The sequence below is a fragment of the Raphanus sativus genome, chromosome 2, assembly GCF_000801105.2.
Source record: "Raphanus sativus cultivar WK10039 chromosome 2, ASM80110v3, whole genome shotgun sequence".
Taxonomy (NCBI): domain Eukaryota; kingdom Viridiplantae; phylum Streptophyta; class Magnoliopsida; order Brassicales; family Brassicaceae; genus Raphanus; species Raphanus sativus.
Window position 1 is genome coordinate 36,709,365 of NC_079512.1, and position 19,574 is coordinate 36,728,938.

Here is a 19,574-nt window from a genome sequence, read left to right on the forward strand (position 1 = left end):
TTATTGTCTCGGTGTTTTTTATAAAAGCTGAGCCGTTGGCTTCCTCGCTAGACGCGCCAGCTATAGTATCGTCAGAAAGAGACAGGACAAAAACAAATTATGTCATTGTTGATCTTATTTAATTATATAAATAGAGAAGCCATCACTGGGTAACAGCCTGTTTTCTCTTACTTGCCATCATCTGTCGGTGGACACAAAAATACTAGTTATATTGTGTGATTAAGGTCCAGATTGTTAAGTTTAAAAGTTACGGTCGAAAAACCAAAAAAAAAAAGAATAAGAATGTCGGCAAACATCAACGTAAACTTGTAACAAAGGCTGGAGAGTCGAGTAGAAGACACGACTACAAGACAAAGACAATGCAGACGTTTTACTAGAACTGCTTAGTGCTTAGTCTCTTGAGTAATAGAACAAAAGGACACGTGGGTCGCTAATCATAGGCTACTAATGGCTTATGCCCACCTGAGCTATCACCTGAGGACGAAGAACTCGATTTAGATGGTGATCTTGACACTGATCTTGCTTTCCCTGCCGCCCCAATGGGAGACTTTGAAATAGATCTTGATCTTGACCCTGAAGGACTTGGGCTGCGACTAGCAGGGGACGGTGACCTTCTCTTCCTATACGGTGAACGGCTACGGATAGGGCTGCGGCTAGCAGGGGATGGTGACCTTCTCTTCCTATACGGTGAACGGCTACGGATAGGGCTGCGGCTGTAACCCCGGCGATGACGTGGACTAGGCGATACAGATCGGCTTCTTCTTCTTAACCTGAGATTACTTTCGAATTGTTAAACCAACAACCAATTAAATTTTGGAGCCACCAAACTCACTTATAGAAACGAATGTACTAAAGAGGATAAATAAGTGTACCTTGGAGGTGTTCTTGCTCTTAATGGACTTCTAAACCGTCTTGGAGAGTACCTTCTGTGACTTCGAAATCTACAGATGAATAAGTTAATCAAAAAAGGGGTCAGCAGCATGAGAGTAGTGGGAGAATGTAAACAGAAAAAGGGGGTGAGCGAGTGATTCACACCTGTCACGGTCACTCCTATCACTCAAGCGATAAGGAGAACGATCAGGAGTTGGAGAGGCTCTGTATCTACGAGCGTAAGAGTATCTCTGACTGAATCCTCTTCCTCTTCTTATGCGTCCATCAGGAGATGCACTTCTTGACAAACTTCTTCTACGGCCAAAAGGACTTCTTCTCCTCGCATGAATTGGACTTCTACTGATTCTTCTTCTTCCTCCTCTAACAGGACTCCTGCTGATACTTCTCCTGGACGATCGAATCGGACTCCTGCTCACACTCTTCCTAGTTGATCGGACTGGACTCTTGCTCACTGATCTCCTAGGTGATCTAACAGGACTCCTGCTCACACTCTTCCTATGTGATCGGACTGGGCTCCTGCTCAATGATCTCCTAGGTGATATAGAGGGACTCCGGCTCAGGCTTCTTCTAGAAGACCGAACTGGACTTCTGCTAGGTGATCTTCTTGCTCTTCTAAGTGGGCCCCTCCCAAGGCTTCCTCGAGATGCTGATGATTTTACAGGGCTCCTGCTTGGGCTTCTAGCACTCCTACCTCTCACTGGACTTCTGCTAGTATCCCTTACAGGGCTTCTCGATGGACTTCTGCTTATACTCCTCGAAGGACTTCTGCTAATATCCCTTACAGGGCTCCTCAGTGGACTTCTGCTTATACTCCTAGAAAGACTTCTATTAATATCTCTTCCGCCTTTCGTCCGTACTGGACTTCTACTAACGCTTTTGCTACGGCTCCTCATAAGCCTGCCTAACGCCTCACTCTCTGGGCTTTTGCTTCTTCTGTTTGTCAAGTTCTTCACATTCCGTCTAGGACTTAAGCTCGGACTCTTACTCAGACTCCTCCTGGGACTAATACTTGTGCTCTTACTTGTTTTCCTCTTAGGACTCAAGCTCCAGCTCCTGAACATCAAACGTTTTTTTTTAATAAGATTCCATATGGGAGAAGAAGAATAAAGATAACTCTTTAGCTGAGGTGTTGTTAAAAGAGATCGGAAACTCCACCTAGATTTGCTAGGATGATCATCAACAAAATCATGTTGCCTATCAGAAATGTGGTCTGATGCGTCATCATCCTTATCAAGTAAATCCGGCCCCTCCTTTTTGTCCTGGTGAAGTGATTCAGCTTCTTTTCCAAAGTCTAGTGGAGAGTTACCTGGTTGTAAATTGCAGTCAACAACAGTGTATAAGCAAACATTTATTAAAATAGCCTAATATAAGTTAGGAAGAAAATGATCAACACAATGCTTAAAGCAGGCATAGAGATTACCTTTTCTAATCGAGACTCTGGGTTTCCTCGTTTTCCCCTCAATATCAGCATTAGCATCACTTTCGCTGTTGCCTTCTTCCCCTATAAGATTGTCTGGGGACCTGAAAGGTTGGAGAACAAAGTGAATAACTGATACCACAACCAGTTAAGACTTAGTACTAGTTGCTCCGGCGCATGCTCCTCAAAACAGAAAAGACCTACTCAAGCAAATGACCGTTGCCTACACATTACTATTACCTACGAAACATAAGCTAACATGACTCTCACTATGCACCATACACCACTAGTTAAAACCGGTCATTGTGCAGACCAATTGAATAACCAAAATTCTCCTAATCAGTAACCAGCATTCATATATGGCTCTAAACAAGTGAAGTGTACAAGACTTGCAAACCTTCTTGATTTGCGTTTCGATCTCTTATCACGTATCCTCCTCTTTTTCTCATGGCGCTTATCTCTTCGTTTAGACCGCCTGTGCTTATCTTTCTTTGAACTTCTTTTTCTCTTCTTCCGCCTCTCCTGGCTCGAGGAACTAACGTCAGAAGACGAATCTGAATCTGACTCGCTATCAGATTCTGAGGAATCCGTCTCGGAATCTGAAGAGCTTTCGGACTCAGATGATGAGTGTCTCCGCCTCTTCTTTCTTCTCTCTCTTGAAGATCTCTTGTGCCTACTCCTTTTTCCATCATCAATCGTATGCTTCTTCTTGTCTGGATTGACAAATCATGCAATGGTGAGGATTGGTTATGACTGCAAACTCACGAAGTCACACCATATGCAGCAGTAATAACCAAATAGTAGAATATTTGTACCTCCAGAATACTCTCCACAACGGATTATTTTCACCGTGACGGTAGGTTTACCTTCTTCGTCTCCCACGCGTTCAATTTTCTTTAGTACCTCTTTTCCTTGAATAAGCTTTCCAAAAACAACATTCTTCCTGATAGAAAAATATCAGTCAGAAATAACGTAACGCCAAAGGAAAAATCCACAATTACTTAAAATGATGGATTAGATATTAGAAAAAAAAAAGCAAAGTAACACAAGACCTGTCAAGATGGTGATTTGGTCTGAAGGTAATATGAAAGTGTGATCCCAACTTGTCACGTTCAGCAACTGCCATGGATAAAAGACCAGGCTCATCATGCCTTAGTTTTGGTGACTCATCTGGTAACATCAGAAACACATATCATCTTAACAATACGACAAAAGCAATGCCTTCAAAATGAACTTATCTTGTTCATACAATTTTAAGCAAGAGCGACGAAGAAAAGAAATATCAGTATCACAAACACAATTGACTTCCAGCTACTCATATGGTGTTGCGGTAAACGAAATGAGATAGCTGATTTTTTTTAAAAAAACGCAATGGCAAACCGACCTGGAAATTTTCCAGCATATATGCTTTCCCCACCAGTACCTGGAAAGTGGATGGAATATAGAGTTGTTAAGAGGATAAGAATTTTTTTATGTTGACTACAGAAGAATCTAATAAATGCAGTTCCACCCAGTAGGCTATCACATTTTTTAAGTTATTATCAGATAAATTTTGATTACACAAAAGTAACTGCTAGCTCTAATTGATGAATGTAGGTCAGAAGCTAGACTTAATGATAAATGTACATACCATCTCGATTCACAAAGTCGCCAGCCTGGAAAAAAAAAAGTCAACAGAGCTTGTTAGACCAGCAGCAACCATGAACTTGTTCGTACATAAAGTGTATTCTTTGCATGACAAGACCTAAGTTTCAGCATGAACAACTGGTAGTTCAACCTTAAAACTACATCACATGAAAGAGCAGGTGTGGCGATCACATCTCTATTCCTACAGCATATAGAACAGCAACGAACTAAAAGGCGAACATCCAAACAATGTTGAAAACGAAGCCAAAAGGATAAGACTGCAACAACGTATCGATAAATCTATTAGTTGCAAGATGAAGAAAGAAACCTGTGCTGAGGAACCTTTCAGTATTCTGTGGAAAAAGGATCCTTTGTAATGTAAAGGTTTTCCACTTCTGGGTCCGATGCCTTTCTCCCCTATATAACAGATTTTACAAGGAAAAATATATGTCAACAATTAAAATTATATACAGCAAAGAAGTAACAGGCGTAGCCACACAGGAAACAAAACCTGTGCATAGTGCACGGAAATTCTCTGACGTCTTGGGAGCGACTTCAGGGAAAAGCTAAAGAAACAAAGTTCAACACTTTAGCTTTGTCAAGAAAAATACAAAGAAAATTACAAGCAAGAGAACCAAACACCACTGTACCTCAAAAACCATAGTCTCAGCTGGATCTCCATCAATGCATACATCCATATAAACCTGCGGATTCTTCTTTTTCGCCATGTTAAGCTATCCAAAGTCAAGACCTGTAAAAACCAGAGAACACAAAAGAGAGACTTGAATATCAAAGTAGTCATGAAGAGTAGTACCACAACAACAAACCCAAAGAAGAAAAGATAAATTGGCGAGAATTGTTTTCACTTTCTTCGAAGCTACAGATGATAGATAATAAACTGAAAACTAAAACCCCACATTACAACATACTTAACACTAGCCACAAACCAGCAAATCAACTCTACAGTCAGTGAAAGTGACCTGAAAATTAGAAAACTAATAGACCCCATCAACTAATGACAATGACGTTGCTTATATGAGATTCCCATGAGCTGAACAGTGTGTACATGATCAAATAAAACAACTGAGCAGGGAGGATAAAATCGTCAAGCAATCCATCCAAAACCTACAAGTTCTAGAGGAAAACCATGCTCACAACTACTCAACACTAACATGAAGTTGACGTTACCAGACAAAGAGATTTCCGACAAGAGTTTCATACCAAGAAATACACTAAAAACCGACCGTATCAGTGAAGAATTGTGCAAATCGGCGACATACGAAGAGAAGAGAACAAAAGAATCGCTAGGGTTTTACCTGAGAACACGCAGAGCCACAAAGGTACAAAATGACTGAGAGAGCTAGAGGAAGGAAAAAAACCTAGCGGACACTCTTAAAAAGAACAAACACCAGCTTGTCCGAATTGCCCTCAAACTCGCTCGTAATTTACAACTTTACCCTCAAAACTCTATTTTGCTCCCTCGTTCCCCCCACAGCAGCAAAGAGCCTCACTTTCTTCTCCGATAGTTGTTCACTCGTATGTAAAACTTGAATCCGCTTCTCATGACCCTTTTGAGTTACCTACACTGTAACCCCTCAAAGTCTTTACCTTTCCAGAGATTTCGCTATCCTTTGATTAGTGCACACAAGCTGTTCGATGGAAGTTCCCAAAGAAACGCAACAACCTACATTAACCATACAATCAGTGAAGCCTTGCGGAGAAGCTCTCCTTCGCAAGCTCTTGCGATCTTCACTAAGAATCTCCAGCTGGGGCTTTCTGGTCGTAGTAATATAAACGAGGTCACTTTTTGTGTAGCTCTTAAAGCATGTCGTGGAGACATGAAACTTGGTTGCCAAGTCCACGGGTTTTCGATAACCTCTGGTTTCACTTCCTTTGTATGCGTTTCGAACGCTGTAATGAGTATGTACCGAAAGGCCGGTCGGTTTGACAATGCTTTGTGCATATTTGAGAGTCTGGTTGACCCTGATGTTGTTTCTTGGAACACTATGCTCTCTGGGTTTGACGACAATCAAGTTGCTCTTAACTTTGTTGTTAGGATGAGATCAGAAGGAGTAGTTTTCGACGCGTTTACTTATTCAACCGCTCTTTCCTTCTGTGTGGGGTTTGAAGGGTTTAGTTTAGGATTGCAGTTGCATTCTGTTGTGGTGAAAACCGGACTTGAGAGTGATGTTGTCGTTGGGAACTCGTTTATAACAATGTACTCGCGTGGTGGAAGTTTCAGAGATGCTAGGAGAGTTTTCGATGAGAAGGTTGTTAAGGATATGATTACATGGAACGCTTTATTGTCAGGACTTTCTCAAGCAGGGAATCTCGGGTTTGAGGCAGTGCTTGTGTTTAGGGAGATGATGAGAGAAGGTGTGGAGCTTGATCACGTGTCTTTTACTAGCGTGATTACCACTTGTTGTCACGAAAATGACCTGAAGCTTGCCAGGCAAATCCATGGTTTGTGCTTAAAAAGAGGCTACGCAACGCTTGTCTCTGTTGGTAATATGTTGATGTCGAGTTACTGGAAGTGTGGGGTTGGAGAAGATATGGAATCAGTGTTTGACCAGATGAGCGAGAGGAATGTTATCTCTTGGACAACGATTATTTCCGCGAATAAAGACGATGCCGTGTCCATCTTTCGTAAGATGAGGTTAGATGGAGTGTACCCAAACGAGGTCACATTTGTTGGATTGATCGACGCTGTTAAGTGCAATGAACAAATCAAAGAAGGGCTTAAGATTCACGGGATGTGCATCAAGAATGGTTTTGCTTCGAAGCTTGGCAACAGTTTCATCACAATGTACGCCAAGTTCGAGGCTCTGGAAGATGCCAAGAAGGCGTTCGATGAGATAAACATCCGGGAGATTATTTCCTGGAACGCTATGATCTCTGGATACGCTCAAAACGGATTCTCACTCGAAGCTCTCAAGATGTTCTTATTATCAGCGGCGGAAGCAACGCCGAATGAGTACACTTTCGGAAGCGTGCTAAACGCAATAGCCTCTGCGGAGAATATATCTCTGAGGCATGGTCAGCGTTGCCATGCTCATATACTGAAGTTGGGTTTAAACAGCTGTCCTGTTGTTTCGAGCGCGCTTCTCGATATGTACGCCAAGCGTGGGAGCATCGATGAATCAGAGAAAGTCTTTCGTGAGATGTCTGAAAAGAACCAGTTTGTTTGGACATCGATAATCTCGGCCTACTCAAGCCACGGGGATTTTGAATCCGTGATGAACTCGTTTCAGGATATGGTTAACGAGAACATAACACCAGACCTGATCACGTTTCTGTCTGTGTTGACAGCTTGTAATAGAAAAGGTATGGTAGACAAAGGCTATGAGATTTTCAGCTCGATGACCAAAGACTACTACCTTGAGCCGTCTCACGAGCACTACTCGTGTATGGTCGACATGCTTGGCCGAGCTGGGAGGTTAAAAGAAGCAGAGGAGCTTATGAGTGGTGTTCCTGGAGGACCAGGAGTGTCGATGTTGCAGAGCATGCTGGGGTCTTGTAGGCTGCACGGGGACTCTAAAATGGGAGAAAAGGTGGCTGAGCTTGTTATGGAGATGGAACCGGAGTTGTCTGGTTCTTATGTTCAGATGTATAACATCTTTGCAGAGACAGGACAGTGGGAAAAGGCTGCGGAGGTTAGGAGAAAGATGAGGAAGAAGGAGGTGAGGAAAGAAAGAGGAACCAGTTGGGTTGATTTTATTGACAGTGACGGTTCTTTGACGACGCAGGACTTCTCTTCAGGTGATAAGTCTCATTCGAAATCTGATGAGATTTATAGAATGGTGAAAACACTTGGATTGGAGATGAATATGGAGGAGGAAGTTGCATATTCAGAGTTGTTTAATCAAGGTTGAAGTTAAAATCCAAAATTTTAGAAACGGTAGTTGTAGGAAGACACTGAGTGAGAGAGTATACATGAATCATGCTAAACCGGTTTAACATGGTCTTCAGATTTAGACCGGTACGATTGTTGTTTGTTAAGCTAATGAAGCCATAACAGAATATGATAGCTTTAAGGTATGAGTTTGGTGTGTGTTGGACTCTTCTTATTCACGTCTCTTTACATTTATCATTGTTTAGTTCATATATTTGTGAATAAAAAAATAATTTTTTCTTAAGTAACTTTGAAATTATTCTTAAGCAACTTAAAAAGAGGGTGGCAGAGGAGAATGTTTACGTCGTCGATAACCTCATTCTTCTGATATTCGCAAACACGTTAACTTTACCCCCACTTCAGAACCCTCTTTACAGTTTCCCTTCTAATAGTACTTGTACTATTTTTCATAGTTAAATGACTTTGACTCTAGCAAAATCCTTCTCATCAATGTTTTATTTAATTCATGACAAATATGATTTATTAATCACGGTTGAATGGTATAGTAATATATGCATCTAATTCTCATTGTGAATTACAGACGTAATAGACTGAAAAAGGTTTCTCTCTCATCTAACTCTCTCATCTCTCTCTTCCTCGACCTTTCACAGAGTATTAGCTTCTCTCCGGCGTCCGGTGGCGCGTGCGCGCGCGTTCCAGCGCCGGAGGAGTTCTCTCCCCTCTTTCCTCGTTTGTTCTTTGCCTCTCCACCGGATCCATCGTCTGTTGCCGATATGCTCGCGGATCTGTGGTAGGGTCTTTCTCCGGTAAGGTGTGCCGTGCGCAAGGTGGACTGATTCCGGCGTGGTCTCTGTTTTATGGCTTCGCGGCGAGGCTCTAGGTGGTGTTCTTCAGTGGTTTGGTCGGCGTTTGGGTCCTTTGAAGCAGATCATTTTCTCTTTATAGATCTGTTTTGGGTTCTCCTCCGTAGTTATGGATGTCGGGTTGGCTCCTTTCCGGGCTTTAGTGATTCTTACTGGAGTAGGTTCGGTGGTCAATTGGCGAAGGGGAGTGGTCTGTTGGTCTGTTGCGGTGTCGTCGTAGATCTCTTCCTCTGCTCCTTAGCTATGAGCGTTCCGGCGAGTTTTCATCGGAAGTGGGTCCTGAGGAGTTGTGTGCAGGCGGAGATGGCCAACTTCTCAGATTATGTCTCGCGTGATTTCGGCGGGTGGTTGTAATCAAGACGTCGTCTATGGCTCTTGTGGACTGTTCGTCACAATCCCTCTCATCTGGTGTTCGTTGCTCGGCTCCTTCTCTCGGTTCCTATCGCAAAGGCATTAGCTTTTGTTCTATAGGTCGTCTCTTCGGTACTTCATCGTCTTTGCCCTCTCTATTGACACCAGAGTTGGGATCTTTCAGCATGGTTTCGATCCTTCGGTTCTCGAAGGTCGCACTTGGCGAGTCGGTTCTCTCGGGGTCATTAACCCGGCTCGGTGTCTCCTCGTGGTCGTCGTTTGCCTTCCGTGAACTGCGTTGTTACTTTGTGACAATGTGGTGGTGAGCGTGACTTTCTTTGCAGGTTTAGAGCCCTAGATTGGGAGCGGTGGTGATCCCAACCCACCTTTGTAGATTTGTTGGCGGCGATAGTGAGCACTTGCTCGGTTGGGAGGCGTTTCAAGCATTGTGTGACGTTGTGTACAAACCCGGCATGTTCGTTGGTAAGTACCCGAAACTATCCTCTATTGCTCGTCTAGCGCCTCATGGACAGTGGCGGTTACAAATTTTGTGGAGTTCATCGGAAGCTAGCTATACCGGAGACGACTCGGGGAATCCCGGCATCCTAGGAAACTAGGAGAACCTCACTTCACCGTGATCTCGTCGAAGGTTAAGAACGGCAACCGATTCCTAACGATATCGAGGACGGCTAGCGGAATGTGCCGGGTTTAGTGGGCGGGCGAAGCTAGTTTGTTTTAGATTTGAGTTGGGTTGTTTTGTTCAAAGCGGGTTTGTAACCAAATCTGATTTCCCGGTTAAGCGGGTTTAAAAAAAAAAAAAAAAAAAAACAAAAAAAATTAGTATTGGGATATTTTTGGGTCATCAAAAAAAATTGTGACTTATGATCACCGATTAAAGAATTTTACATGTACAGAAGACTTATTCATTCCATTATGATCTACGGTCAGTTATAATAATACAAGACTTCTGTTTTATTATTTATTGCTATATGCCAAAATAACTTTCTAAGAGTGTTTAAATACTAAATCATATTTTCTGTAGCAGGACTCGGGTGGTGGTTGAAACTTCAAACTAAACCACATACAGCTAACGACTATTAACTCCGCACCTCGTCTCCAAGTTACTAACTTACTATCCAGGAAAATAAGTTGTTGACATGTTTATGTCAGAGTGTTAGCTGTGTGATTCTTTAGGGTGATTCAATGCTGAGAAGAAGTGAAAAAACGAAAAATGTGATAATCCTTTCGACTTTGAAGTGAAGATTCAAGTGTATCGAGTAAAATAACTAGAAAGCAAGTGTATCAGAATCATTTGCTGTACATAATGTTACGATATTAATGATCACGTAATCGAGTTTGGTATATATAGAAAGCCGTTGTAGATTGGATCTAACTGGCTAACTACGCAGCGTAGTTGGTGACTTCTATAAAATTAAAGTAGACATGTTGCAGGTAAATTTGCGGACGTTAGTGATTGTAACGGACTCTCCTAGGCAAGTTCGACGGCCTGTGAATGTCTGCTCCCTGTAACATAGTCAACTAGAATCGGCCCGCCCTACGGGCGGGATGTTAATTTGGAAATAATAGAAATAATTAAAGTAAATATTTAATATAAATCTTGATTATCTTAAAATTTAAATACTACTTTATTTCTGTATTTGTTTTATATTTTATGAAGTCTAAATAAACTCTGATATTTTCACATAACAATTTATGTGGTGTATTTTTATATTTATTATGATTGATTGTTTATATACATAACATGTTCGGTTTCAATTCACATCATGATTGTGATGATTGGTATGTTCGGTCTAAATTTCTATAACATGTTTGGTTTCAATTATAATTTAGTTTAAATGTTACACGATTGGTACTACACTACATGCACAATTTTGTAATATCTAATATAAGACATCTAAATATTGGACATATTTGTTTATAAAAATTTGATTAATTTTAGTTAATTGATCTGCGTTTATTGTATAGCTATGCTTCTATGCCTTTTAAAAAAATTACTTACTACAACTGTTTATCACATTAATAGTAAGTTATATCTATTTCTAAATGATTTTCAGTTTGAGCTATCCATAAAAATTACTTTCAGAATCCCATATTCGAGTCTTTAGGTTTATCGCTATTAACTGTTTTACATTATGTTTTGAATACAACACGATATGAAGTTATTGCATAAAAGTAGGATAAACAAAAGGTAAAATTTCATTGCTTCTTATAATGCTATATTTTTTGTATAATCTTAAGATAAACTGATATTTTATAAAGACCAAGGCATTTCAAAAGGAACTGTGGTGCCAGGCTCATGAAAAGTTGGAAAATTAATAAGTGATTCTTCAAAGTGATTCTTCTAATGTTTAAAAGCTACTTACAGTTCGACGTGGTTGTAGACTTGTAGTCAGCCGTGTTGTCCAGGAATATGAACAATAAATTGTTTTTCTTTCGCTAAAGCTTAACTATGACGTGTGCTGGAACCAGGTTCTTTTAGTTTATGAAATTTCACCCAAGCTAAAAATTTGAGAAAAGTGATCTACATTGCACTCCGAATTTTGCATTTATTTTTCACGGTCTAGTCTGAAACATGTTAACAATCTTAACAAAAAAAAACTAAAAAGTTTTAACTGTTGGTAAACGGAACTATTATTAACTCGTCTAAGCTCAGTAAGAAGTTAAGGCCTGAACTTAAAACATTCGTGAGAAATTCACAATTCTGAACGATATAGTAGATTGGTTCAATATCAATATTGTTTGAGGTTGACAAAAGAGTTTCCTAGTGCAGATTTTTGAATCAGAACCAGCTCCTGGCATGTAATCTCTTGAGTTGTCCTGACCTTCATGTAAAGAACACAACAGTTGGATACCTTATCCATGTATGTCAGACCCAACCAATAAAGTGAAGTTGATGTACAAACCTGATCAACAAAATTAGGAAGTGGTGGGTGATGGTTGGGATCAAATATGCATGAGATTGTGAAAGACTGATGCTTGCTGACAAATTAAAGTCTGTAAGCTTGAGCTGGAAAGTGAAGGTCTTCCCCACCATCTGTGAGGCATTGTGGAAGGCCATGTTCTGGGGGTCTTCCTGTCCAGCAGCCTGTGCAACATAGATGTGTGAGTATCTGTAATTAAGAGTTTGTCGAAAAAACAACACATAATAAACAGGAGAGTGTAAAACTGCTACCATGAGTTATGATTCTGCAGCAGCAGGTACATTTGTCAACTTGCTCATTTCAGCGTCAAACAAACAAACACATCAGATGTATCCGACAGATCATCTCAACACAGTATCTTCTTTAGAAAAAAAACAGATATGAGTTAGTAAAAATTAGCAAGAAAATATTTAAAGGAAGGAACTGACTTAGAATTTTACTACGATTGGAAGTTGAGAACATAGGAATTATGTTCAGACACTGTCAATGAATTAAAGAGCGACTGGCCATCAACATGAGCTAGTAGTGACTGCAGAAGCGGAAGAACTCCATCAGGATAAGGTCCCTGCTTTCAGCCCACTCGTGGAGCTTTATTGAGTCGGTGCAGGCTCATTGACCCCTGGATCAGAGTTGACTGTGAACCAAAAATGTAACCTATGAGACATTCTCAAACGTATACAGATGCAAGATACAAAGCATTATAAGTACAGGAAAATTAGCAACCATCAAAAACCCCTCGGGTGACTTATCAGAGATCTATAATAATAACTTTCAGTATCACTGAGAAACCACAACAACCAACATTAAAATCTTAGCAACATCAACAAATAGGCACTGAAAAAGAAGTAGCATTGTAAGATCAGAGATAAAGGAGAGGGATAATGGGCAACGAATCATTTGGACCAAAATAGTAGCAAAACAGAGATTCAATTTCAAAATACAACATCAAGTAATATAAGAATCAAGAATTGAGAGAAGAAAATTACTCAGTTACCTTTCCATCAGCACAACCAGATCGATTGCGAGTTTCCCATAAACGAAGGATCCTTGTCGCAACAAAGTTTCTACACCGGACTGTCTTGAGCTCCGAGAATGGAGTTGTTGCTTAGCCATTAACGGATAGTGGTGATATAGATTTAGGGTTCTACGATTAAAAGAGGACCAAATAGATGGATGCGAAATCGTCAGATCCTCTATATATATACATCATGTGTGAGCTTTAAGAAGAAGTAAAGAAGCATTGAAGATGAAGAAGTGGGTTGAGGCTTGAGTGCCATAACGACTGCCGTTTCTCAGTTGAATGGCATGAGGAGGAGAGGAAACAGAACGGCTAGGGTTGCTCGATTGAAACGAAAAAATAAAGCGATGTAAAGGGACACGTGTCGATCCGCCAGGGCCCGAATTTCTGACGTGGACGCTTACGTGTCAGTTGGAGAGAACCAACTCTCTTTTATATATATAGATGGTCAAAATGTGTACCACATATCACTATATCAGGGATTATTGTAATCTTTTTTTTTTGTGGAAAGATTTGCCCTCTGACTTCTCGCTAATAACTCGTTGTAACAATTTTGGATTTGGTCTGATCTTTATCAACGCAAATCATTTGATGAAATAATCGCATTTTTTAAACTAGAATATGAATGCTTTACTGACTACAGCATATACGTTTTCCCACCTAAGTTTTGCTTTGACCAAATGTGAATTTTATGTATTGATTTATAATTTCCATATGATCATGAATTTTGTTTATATCAAGGACCTTTTGGTCAAGTGGTTGTGGTCAGGTAAAGTAAGGAGACGAGTTTGAAACGTCATATGCTTTCGATTTATCATACGTTTTTTATTTATCTATCGTGCAAAACTAAATCAGTTTCTAGATATTTTAGTTTGGATACTTTTAATAAAAAAATATTTATGAAATAAATAGTTTTATGACAGTGGTTAACTTGTTCGAATATATCATGAGTATAATGAAGTTGAAACAAATATAATTACGTAAGCAAAACGAGATAAGACTTGAGTGTACGATACAAATCAACGTGCAAAGCGAAAACAAGCTGTATAGTTAGTTAATTTTAGCAAATCAAATATTTGTAAAATTAAGTACACCCCTATTAGAAAGCGAAAGCATGGACGGTATGAATTTAAGTTCACGATCTGTCAATTAAACGCGCGTGTGCACGGGCGAGTGAAACGTAATTTAATTTCACTAATCAAACCGTCATTAATGTAAATGTATGGGCTGTTTCTCCTATTTCTGGTTTAAAGATTTTTAACTTAATTCCCACGTCATTAAATTAAAAAAAAAAAACAAAAAAAAAGAAATATAAATTACGTAACGCCCAATTAGCTTTCCATATTTTCACATTACCCGAAACCCTAATCCCCAATTTCTCTTCCAATCACAATAATATCTGAGAAAATTGAAAGAGATTAAATTCGAAAATTTCCGGCGATCAAAGTCTTCCTCCAGACATTCCAGAAGGTGATGATGATGATCTCTTCTTCGATTTTTGTTTCATTTGTTAGTGTTGATCTCTAAAACTGGATCGAGATTATTTGCTTAGTTTATTGATTTTACGGCTCCTTGTCATCGTTGCAAAGTTGTTTTGATCTGTTTTGGATTGATCTCGTTGCTTTAATTATGTTGTTTCCTGTGAATCATTCGTTTTAATTTAATTTTGATTTTTATTAATTTTGATTTTATTTAGAATATTTCGTTTGAATCTGTGTTACTGAGCTTCCTGCAGGATCATAACTGTTAAGATTGTATCTTTTTTTTTGCAGTTGATCAATATGAGATTCAGAAAAGGAAGCAGAGTTGAGGTGTTTAGCAACAAAGAGGCACCTTACGGTGCGTGGCGATGTGCTGAGATCATCTCTGGTAATGGACACACCTACAACGTCAGATACTTCTCTTTCCACGAGGAGGCTGTCTTGGAGAGAGCTCCGAGGAAGGTGATCAGGCCGTGTCCTCCGCAGGTCGATGTCGAGCGATGGGAGGCTGGTGAATTGGTGGAAGTTCTCGATAGCTTCTCTTGGAAAGCTGCCACGGTTCGACAGGAGTTGTGTGGGAAGTACTACGTGGTTCGGTTGCTCGGGACTCCGTCGGAGTTTACGTTTCACAAAGCTAACATCAGGGTCCGACAGTCTTGGCAAGATGAGAGATGGGTTGCGATTGGAAAGGTAGTTTCTTTTTGTCTTTATTTTTATGTTATCACTTTTCAAAGCTAATATTCTCAAATGTCTTTTTTGTCTTGTCTTCAAATAAGATTTCCTGCTTGGTCCTCTGACTCTACGCATGTGTGGTTGGAGGTGGCGATTTGCATAGCCTCTTAATGATGTTGATCGATTTGAAATAAATCTTTCACTAATTTACTAATGAACATTAAACTTTAACTAACTGTGGTGTAAACTTTTTTTTTTTTCAGATATCCGGTTCTGTGAAGTCATCCGCGCTGACTGGATCAGACGTACAACGGAAGCTGCAGCCCCAAGTGAACAGCATACGTCTACAGGAACCTAGTGTTGTCTCTGCTAGAATGTTAAAGAGGCCGTCACCTAACAACTGGCCTGAGTGTGCTGAATCATGCACAGGAAACCCTAAGAAGATACGATCACTGGAAGCTTCCTCTAAGAATCGTGAGACCGGTTGCTGTCAGTTGGTCAGGGTAAGATCAAAAGGTTCTGACGAGAGTGTTCGTGCAGGAAGCTTAGTCGCTGATGAGTGTTATGATAGCGATGCATGCTCGGTTGGTAGTTGTAGCGCTGCTAGTGATGATGAGAGTAACATGCCACCTTGTATGATGCTAGATGGCTCTAGTCAACAGGCAGATTCATGTAGCAGCGAGGCTGAATCTTTCTGTGGCCTTAGGGAAGACGCAAGGCGGAAACGTTCAGTGGCAGGTGATGGAGTAAGAAGGTCATGTAGGTCTGAACTATATACTTACCGAAGTACATTGGGGGACTTATTCGCTTCTGGTCCCTTAAGTTGGGAACAAGAAACGTCGTTAACTGATCTCCGTCTTTCTCTTAATATATCAGATGATGAACATTTGATGGAGGTAAAAAATTTGATATCTGCTGGTACCCGCAGTCAATTTTGCTAGTATCAATCAGAATTAATTCTTTTTATCTTTTTGTCCTGGCCATATTTCCCTGCAACGTGGAATCATTCAACTGTCATATATTGTTCCTTTCCCAGTGGATTTGATATTGAGTGTATAGTCACAGCAGAATATATAAGTATGTACTGAAACTCTGATTAGAATGAAAATTTCTGAGGTTCATTATGGTGTTCTTTTCTACTATTTTGTCAGATTTTCCTTAGTTCTTTTATTGTAATTCCTGAAGGAAGTTAAAGCAAAATTCAATGTATACATACTCTGAGATATCATATTTGAAGGGCTGTTAATATGGTGCTTTCTTTCAATTTTTGTACAGTATGATTTTATGTTCTGTGGCACACTTTGTGTTGATATACTTGACTCCATCCTGTTACTTGTGGCAAGATGGGTCAGTCGTATTTTTCCTAGTCTTCCTCTGGACATTATTGATTTTCCCCTGCGTTTTTCAGGAACATTGTCGCCTTGTCCGAGGCATGGCAGACCTTTGGCTTTTAGAGGTTTAACTCTGATGCTGGGGTTTACGACTTCTCCCTTTGGCCATATGAGTGGTGCAATACCATTCCTGTTCTTCAAAAAGTAACTGGCTTTTATGCTATTTTTCATTTTGTCACTATCTTGATTATTTCAGGTGTCCTGGAGTTGGCTTTGTCCACAGGGCTGAAAGCTCTGGTGCTTTGAGCAGGTTTCCTTATATGTTTACAGTCTGTTGGATTAAATTTGCTGATCACATGTCAAGCCTTAGCCCTTTCCAGTTCACTAATTATCTCTTGCGGTGCCTTCTTTTTGGTATTCTTTCTGTTCTGATTGCTTCATTAGAACTGCATGATGTAGATGCTACCATGTCGAAGTATCATTAGGCATAGTCCATTCTTTTTGGAAATAAGCGTTGTGGCTTGTTGAGAGGTAAGAGTGAAATGGCTTTGAAAAGAGTTAATGCTCATCTAGACGATGTGTAGATTCCTTATTCTGATTTGTTCTCATGACTTTGCTTTCATGGAATTGGTGCTAGCATTCTTGCTCAGTTAGTCGCATATGCGTTGTGGAAATTCTCCAAGCTCACTCTCCAGATATCTCCAGCAAAGCTAGTTGTTTAAATTGTTGTCTTAACTCTAGTTGCTTCCTTTCATTCATGTGATGAAGTCACAGTTATTAGCATCAACATGAGGCAGTAAAAGTACTTGCAAGTTCATATTTTATATAAACACAATCATCCCCTCCCTCACTGGATAGTAGAATTGTGTTATGTTTGTAATTGATCCAAGAAACTGTATGAATGTTTGTAGTGAAGATTAATATTATTATGTTGGGATGAACAAGCATATTCAATATTTACAAACGTTATTTTAAATTTTGTTAATAATTGGTAGAAGTTTTAATCCGTTTTACTACCCATCAGAAAGTGTTGCTGCTAGAAACCCTAAAAACCTTACCTCCGATCATAATTTAATCGAATCATCATCTTTTAGGTCGTAAATTACTTTTCTGATACTGTAATTTCATTTCATCAAGCTATACGCAGTTGTCCCCGAGTTTCACCAAAAAATTAATCTCTTGCCCGAAACTAATAAAATAGCTTTTTTGGCGAATTCGTAGGAAGTGTTTACATTTGTGAAACTCTTGTTTCTTTGACAGATTAGACAAAAGGTGGTCTTTTTGTCTGCTCAACCCTGGTCGGCTTCCATTTCCAGTTAAATGGGTTTTGTCCCGTTAATGATATACACTGCTAGAGGCACGCTTCTCAGCTCCACCCGTAAGCTACGCTATCCTTTTTCATTTGATTCACTGAAACCTCTCGGTCCTCTGTTGAGAAATCTAAGCACAGCTGCGGAGAGATTAGGTTTCCTAAACCCTAATCCGACTGGTACTTCTTCAGATCACACTGGTGGGTTTCAGCAGGATTCATATGGGCAGAGGTTAAACCCAGATTATCCCTCTATTTCTGGTCAGAATCCGAGTGGGTTTTATCAAAGCAGTGAACTTTTTGACCATAGACAACGAGATTGGCAAAGTAGTAGTGATGCTTGTTCCTCTTATGGTAATGAGAATCAGGAGAATGCAGGTTTTGCTCAGTCACCGAGCCAGAGTTGGGATTCTCACAACTGTGGACAGCAAGTCCAGTCTGATAACCACGCAAATGCACATTTTCATCAAGATTATAGTGGACTCGACTCATTGGATGCGCTTTGCAGAGAAGGTAATGTGAAAGAAGCAGTTGATATCATCAAATCGTGGAGAAACGAGGGTTATTTGGTAGATTTAGCCAGGCTTTTGTGGCTAGCGCAGCTATGTGGTGATGCACAGGCTCTACAAGAAGCCAATGTTGTTCACGAGTTTATCACTTCTTCGGTTTCTCGTTCGGATATCAGCGCTTACAACTCGGTGATAGAAATGTACTCTGGTTGCGAGTCTGTTGAAGATGCGTTATCCGTTTTCGAGAGTGTCCCCGAGAAGAACTCGCGGACTTGGTGCGGTATCATAAGGTGTTTAGCTAAGAATGGACACGAAGAGGAGGCCGTTGATATGTTCTCTCGTTTTAAAGAAGAAGGGAACATACCCGACGGAGAGATATTCAAAGAGGTCTTCTCTGCGTGCGGTGTTCTCGGTGATATTAACGAAGGGCTACTGCATTTTGAGTCGATGAACAGAGACTACGGGATCGTTCCTTCTGTGGAACATTACGTGAGCATCGTTAAGATGTTGGCTGAGCCTGGTTGTTTAGATGAAGCCTTGAGATTTGTTGAGTTGGTGGAACCAAACGCTGTTGAGTTATGGGAAACATTGATGAATCTTGCACGTGTTCACGGGGATTTGGAGCTCGGTGAACGGTGTCAAGACATGGTTGAGCAGATCGATGCAAGTAGACTGAACAGAGAATCAATGACGGGTCTTGTCCCTGTCAAACCATCAGACGTAGCGAAAGAGAAGCTACAGAGGATGGCGAGAGGGAGAAAATTTGGAGGTGAACAAGTTATGGCGGCTGGAGATATATCTTTTCCAGAGAACAGAGAGTACTACATGGCGTTGAAGAGCTTAAAAGAGCATATGGTGGAACTTGGTTACGTGCCTGAGTCCAAACTTGCGTTGCACGACGTGGACAAGGAGAGCAAAGATGAAAACCTTTTTAACCACACGGAGAAATTCGCTTTCGTCTCGTCGTTTCTCAATACTCCTGCGCGTTCTCCAGTGCGAGTGCTGAAGAATCTACGTGTTTGTATTGATTGCCACAACGCGTTGAAGCTGATGTCGAAGGTGGTCGGGAGAGTTTTGGTTTCGCGAGATGTCAAGAGGTTTCACCATATGACAGATGGTGTTTGCTCTTGCAGAGACTATTGGTAGCGTTTTGCTTTTTTACTTGTCTTCGTTTAGAGATTAGCGAAACGTTAAACATGTTTCTTTATATACTACGAGCTTTTTTTGGTGTCTGCCTTTGAATCATTTCAAATTTTATCCTTGATTATCCAAATTTAAATAAAATAATAGTAGTAGATTTACCATTATGCA

The 19,574-nt window shown here is 40.4% G+C and overlaps 4 protein-coding genes and 1 long non-coding RNA gene across 16 annotated transcripts; 3 read left to right on the plus strand and 2 right to left on the minus strand.

Moving 5' to 3' along the window:
- Positions 1 to 283: 283 nt before the first annotated feature.
- On the minus strand, positions 284 to 5,372 carry LOC130508196 (peptidyl-prolyl cis-trans isomerase CYP95-like). Of its 2 annotated transcripts, none has more exons than XM_057003527.1 (14): positions 5,251 to 5,372; positions 4,585 to 4,685; positions 4,446 to 4,500; positions 4,263 to 4,351; positions 3,939 to 3,963; positions 3,693 to 3,731; positions 3,361 to 3,478; positions 3,124 to 3,251; positions 2,706 to 3,021; positions 2,312 to 2,412; positions 2,047 to 2,197; positions 1,036 to 1,944; positions 873 to 941; positions 284 to 770 (listed from the first exon to the last, which is right to left on the minus strand). In XM_057003527.1, exons 2-14 carry the CDS (start codon positions 4,660 to 4,662, stop codon positions 431 to 433), a joined length of 2,418 nt encoding a protein of 805 aa, XP_056859507.1. In that variant the 5' UTR covers positions 4,663 to 4,685; positions 5,251 to 5,372; the 3' UTR covers positions 284 to 430. The 2 variants fall into 2 exon arrangements, with proteins under 2 accessions (XP_056859507.1, XP_056859506.1); XM_057003526.1 differs by having other exon boundaries at positions 284 to 779.
- Positions 5,284 to 9,852, plus strand: LOC130508197 (pentatricopeptide repeat-containing protein At4g32430, mitochondrial-like). 2 transcript variants are annotated; one of them, XM_057003529.1, is made up of 2 exons: positions 5,760 to 5,854; positions 5,991 to 9,852. In XM_057003529.1, exons 1-2 carry the CDS (start codon positions 5,760 to 5,762, stop codon positions 7,804 to 7,806), a joined length of 1,911 nt encoding a protein of 636 aa, XP_056859509.1. In that variant the 3' UTR covers positions 7,807 to 9,852. The 2 variants fall into 2 exon arrangements, with proteins under 2 accessions (XP_056859508.1, XP_056859509.1); XM_057003528.1 differs by having other exon boundaries at positions 5,284 to 9,852.
- Positions 9,853 to 11,635: 1,783 nt separating this feature from the next.
- Positions 11,636 to 13,079, minus strand: LOC108837932 (uncharacterized). Of its 4 annotated transcripts, none has more exons than XR_008937046.1 (5): positions 12,938 to 13,079; positions 12,384 to 12,577; positions 12,195 to 12,301; positions 11,926 to 12,107; positions 11,636 to 11,844 (listed from the first exon to the last, which is right to left on the minus strand). It is a non-coding gene; the product is annotated as an uncharacterized LOC108837932 (long non-coding RNA). The 4 variants fall into 4 exon arrangements; XR_001947417.2 differs by having other exon boundaries at positions 12,195 to 12,304; XR_001947416.2 differs by having other exon boundaries at positions 12,372 to 12,577.
- Positions 13,080 to 14,301: 1,222 nt separating this feature from the next.
- On the plus strand, positions 14,302 to 17,389 carry LOC130508200 (uncharacterized). Of its 7 annotated transcripts, none has more exons than XM_057003537.1 (6): positions 14,302 to 14,431; positions 14,734 to 15,132; positions 15,378 to 16,010; positions 16,151 to 16,191; positions 16,523 to 16,976; positions 17,083 to 17,389. In XM_057003537.1, exons 2-4 carry the CDS (start codon positions 14,743 to 14,745, stop codon positions 16,157 to 16,159), a joined length of 1,032 nt encoding a protein of 343 aa, XP_056859517.1. In that variant the 5' UTR covers positions 14,302 to 14,431; positions 14,734 to 14,742; the 3' UTR covers positions 16,160 to 16,191; positions 16,523 to 16,976; positions 17,083 to 17,389. The 7 variants fall into 7 exon arrangements, with proteins under 7 accessions (XP_056859517.1, XP_056859513.1, XP_056859514.1 ...); XM_057003533.1 differs by lacking the exon at positions 16,151 to 16,191 and having other exon boundaries at positions 16,523 to 16,621; positions 16,702 to 16,976; XM_057003534.1 differs by lacking the exon at positions 16,151 to 16,191 and having other exon boundaries at positions 16,523 to 16,621; positions 16,702 to 16,755; positions 16,890 to 17,389.
- Positions 17,390 to 17,508: 119 nt separating this feature from the next.
- On the plus strand, positions 17,509 to 19,496 carry LOC108834388 (pentatricopeptide repeat-containing protein At4g32450, mitochondrial). The gene has a single exon (XM_018607720.2). It carries the CDS (start codon positions 17,766 to 17,768, stop codon positions 19,407 to 19,409), a length of 1,644 nt encoding a protein of 547 aa, XP_018463222.2. The 5' UTR covers positions 17,509 to 17,765; the 3' UTR covers positions 19,410 to 19,496.
- Positions 19,497 to 19,574: the final 78 nt, after the last annotated feature.

Coding starts and splice junctions, on each gene's coding strand:
- LOC108834388 (XM_018607720.2), top strand. CDS start 17,766: ATGGGTTTTGTCCCGTTAATGATATACACTGCTAGAGGCACGCTTCTC.
- LOC130508200 (XM_057003532.1), top strand. CDS start 14,743: ATGAGATTCAGAAAAGGAAGCAGAGTTGAGGTGTTTAGCAACAAAGAG. Junction 15,133..15,377: donor GATGGGTTGCGATTGGAAAG/GTAGTTTCTTTT, acceptor TTTTTTTTTCAG/ATATCCGGTTCTGTGAAGTC. Junction 16,011..16,522: donor ATGATGAACATTTGATGGAG/GTAAAAAATTTG, acceptor TGCGTTTTTCAG/GAACATTGTCGCCTTGTCCG.
- LOC130508196 (XM_057003526.1), bottom strand. CDS start 4,662: ATGGCGAAAAAGAAGAATCCGCAGGTTTATATGGATGTATGCATTGAT. Junction 3,964..4,262: donor TGAAAGGTTCCTCAGCACAG/GTTTCTTTCTTC, acceptor TTTTTTTTCCAG/GCTGGCGACTTTGTGAATCG. Junction 1,945..2,046: donor GATCATCCTAGCAAATCTAG/GTGGAGTTTCCG, acceptor TTTGATGTTCAG/GAGCTGGAGCTTGAGTCCTA.
- LOC130508197 (XM_057003528.1), top strand. CDS start 5,497: ATGACCCTTTTGAGTTACCTACACTGTAACCCCTCAAAGTCTTTACCT.